At 49.6% G+C, this 2,353-nt stretch overlaps 1 protein-coding gene across 1 annotated transcript in view; it reads left to right on the top strand.

The window, feature by feature from the left end:
- The window catches only part of TBX3 (T-box 3), a gene marked incomplete at its 5' end in the record, with an annotated part of 12,284 nt that extends 10,426 nt beyond the window's left edge, over positions 1-1,858 (top strand). Inside the window, one exon of the mRNA XM_015567499.1 lies at positions 2-1,858. Within this exon, the coding sequence (XP_015422985.1) occupies positions 2-181 (180 nt within the window). The remainder of the gene's footprint in view (position 1) is intronic.
- Between the last annotated feature and the right edge of the window lie 495 nt (positions 1,859-2,353).

Below are 2,353 nucleotides of genomic sequence, written 5' to 3'. Positions count from 1 at the left end.
GGCCGTGGACTCGGGCTCGGAACTCAACAGCCGCTCCTCCACCCTCTCCTCCAGCTCCGTGTCCTTGTCGCCCAAACTCTGCCCCGAGAAAGAGGCGGCCACCAGCGAACTGCAGAGCATCCAGCGGCTGGTCAGCGGCCTGGAGGCCAAGCCCGACAGGTCCCGCAGCGCGTCCCCCTAGGCCCCTCCCCAGCAAGGACTCTTCATTCCAGTCCCGTCCCGTCTGCAGTGCACTTTGTGGGATGTAAACAGAACCCCGGCGCGAGCGAGCGCGCGGTGGGGTTGGCCCCGGCTTTGTGCGGTCCTGCCTGGGAAGGGGAACCGGGCTCCCCGAAAGAATGTGCTAGAAACAAGCCCTGTCTCCTTGCCGAGGTTTATATATCCGGGACCTGGTGCCGGTCCTGGGGGCTGAGAACCGTCTGTTGCACGGAGCCGGTGGGGGTGGGAGTTAAAACTGGTTTGTGCAGAGCACCTCCCGGAGGCTGGTCTGGGGGCCTGGGCCCGAAAGGTAGCCAGGCCCGCGGGGTGGGGGGCGCGGGAGGGTGTTGAAAAGTTTCTCTCCCAGTGCAGATTTTATATATTTTTTTCCTTCACCGTGTCCAGTGGAAACAAAAACAAGTAAAATTTAAAAAAAAAATATATATATATATACCGGGGCAAATGAGTACATTAACATGATTTCTGTTTGTGAAAGATGAAAACTTTTTAGTGACTTGCCTATCCGTTCTCAATAAATGGCTAAGCAGCGTTGTTTCGGGGTGGGGGTGGGGAGCCCCAGCCCGCCGTGTTTAGTCTCTTAAGATAATCTGTGTCTTTTTTCATATTGTGATGTTTTAAGAGCCACTGTAGGCCTCTCCTTGCATGTCCCACAGCCATGTACTTGTGGTTTTTCCTTTTGAATGCTTGCTTTTAGAGGGGGAAGAACATGGTCCCACACCCCCTCCCCAGCTCTCGTTGGCGGCGGATTGAAAGGGAAGGGGGTGGGAAGACACACGAAAACATGAGTTTATTTTCTCTAAGCTCCATAGCAGGATTCCTGCCTGCCTGTCTCTCTCTCTCTGGCGGCTCTTTCTCTTTCCTGTATATGCAATAACAAGGTTTAAAAAAAAATAATAAAGAAGAAGCGAGACTATTAGCAAAGTATTTATGTAATTATTTGATAACTCTTGTAAATAGATGGAATATGAATGCTCGGAAAATTAAACTTTAATTTATTGACATTGTACATAGCTCTGTAAATAGGATCCGCAGCTGTCCAGTTTTGTGTGGATTCCCTGCAGGCAGTTTTATTTCAAGGTCACAGGATCGCTTTTGAAACTAGGAAACACTTTCTGCACCAACACCAACCACTTTCTAAACGGTTGTGTGCAAAAAAAAAAAAAAAAAAAAAAACAAAACAAAAAACTTAATGTCCAAGAATGAGGGAAAGTGTTATTGCCTGTTTTACCCAGAATTGGGGAGGTGGTGGTGCCACTTCCCAGTTCCACCTTAAATTCCTTAAAATGTAACACCCCACCTTGTGGTTCTGAGGTTGCTTGGGGGGGGAGGGGGGCCTCGGGGTGGGGGTTGCCGAGGCTGCGGCTTCTTGACTTCCTAATTTTTCTCTTGTATTTGTATTTGCTAGTCTCTGATATCGTCCAAACGCAGTGGAATTGACTACTGTCTTCACTATTGTTTTGCATTGGTGCCTTTAGAGAGATCTATTCACAGTTCAAAAGTCAGGTGCTGAGATGGTTTAAAAGACAAAAGCTCATGAAGGTATATTTTGTGTTATAATCGATGAGTTCTTTGGTTTTCTGTATCATCCCTCCCCCTTGAAAACGTCATTGAAATTTCAATAAATTTTTATTGAAATGTCTTTGGGCCTTGTTCCTGACGTGCTTTCTTTAGGGAACTTGGGCATCTTTCTTCCCTGCCTCCCTCGACCCTCTTCCCTTCGCCTTTAAGCAATTAAGACCGCCCCCACCGAACCCAAATGAGATGTCACTCAAGTTACAAAGCTAAAAACAAAAGTCCCTGACTCCGCCAGGGGAGCCGGCCGCTCCAATCTGAAACTACTTTTCCTTTAAATTAGGGAGCAGGACGAGAGACGGAAGGGGGCTGATTGGAACGGGATAGAATAGCAATTTCAGATACTTCACTTTTAATGGGAAAAGAATGCTCCCCTCCCCAAATCAGTGTTTCCCACACGAATCCGACCGCAAAGACGCTGGAGGATCGCGTACGTTTTCGTTTCAGCCTCCCTCTCCCTTTCCCCCTCGCGGGATCTCCGCTGCCAGCCGCGGCTTGGCCAGGCGGCGACCCCCCCACCCTCACCCCAGTTGTCAGCCAGGCCCCCCCTGGCGGTCCCCGC

Source organism: Myotis davidii, unplaced genomic scaffold (assembly GCF_000327345.1).
Source record: "Myotis davidii unplaced genomic scaffold, ASM32734v1 scaffold1330, whole genome shotgun sequence".
NCBI lineage: Eukaryota > Metazoa > Chordata > Mammalia > Chiroptera > Vespertilionidae > Myotis > Myotis davidii.
The sequence above is the reverse complement of the archived record's forward strand: the minus strand, read 5'-3'. Positions and strand labels throughout refer to the sequence as shown.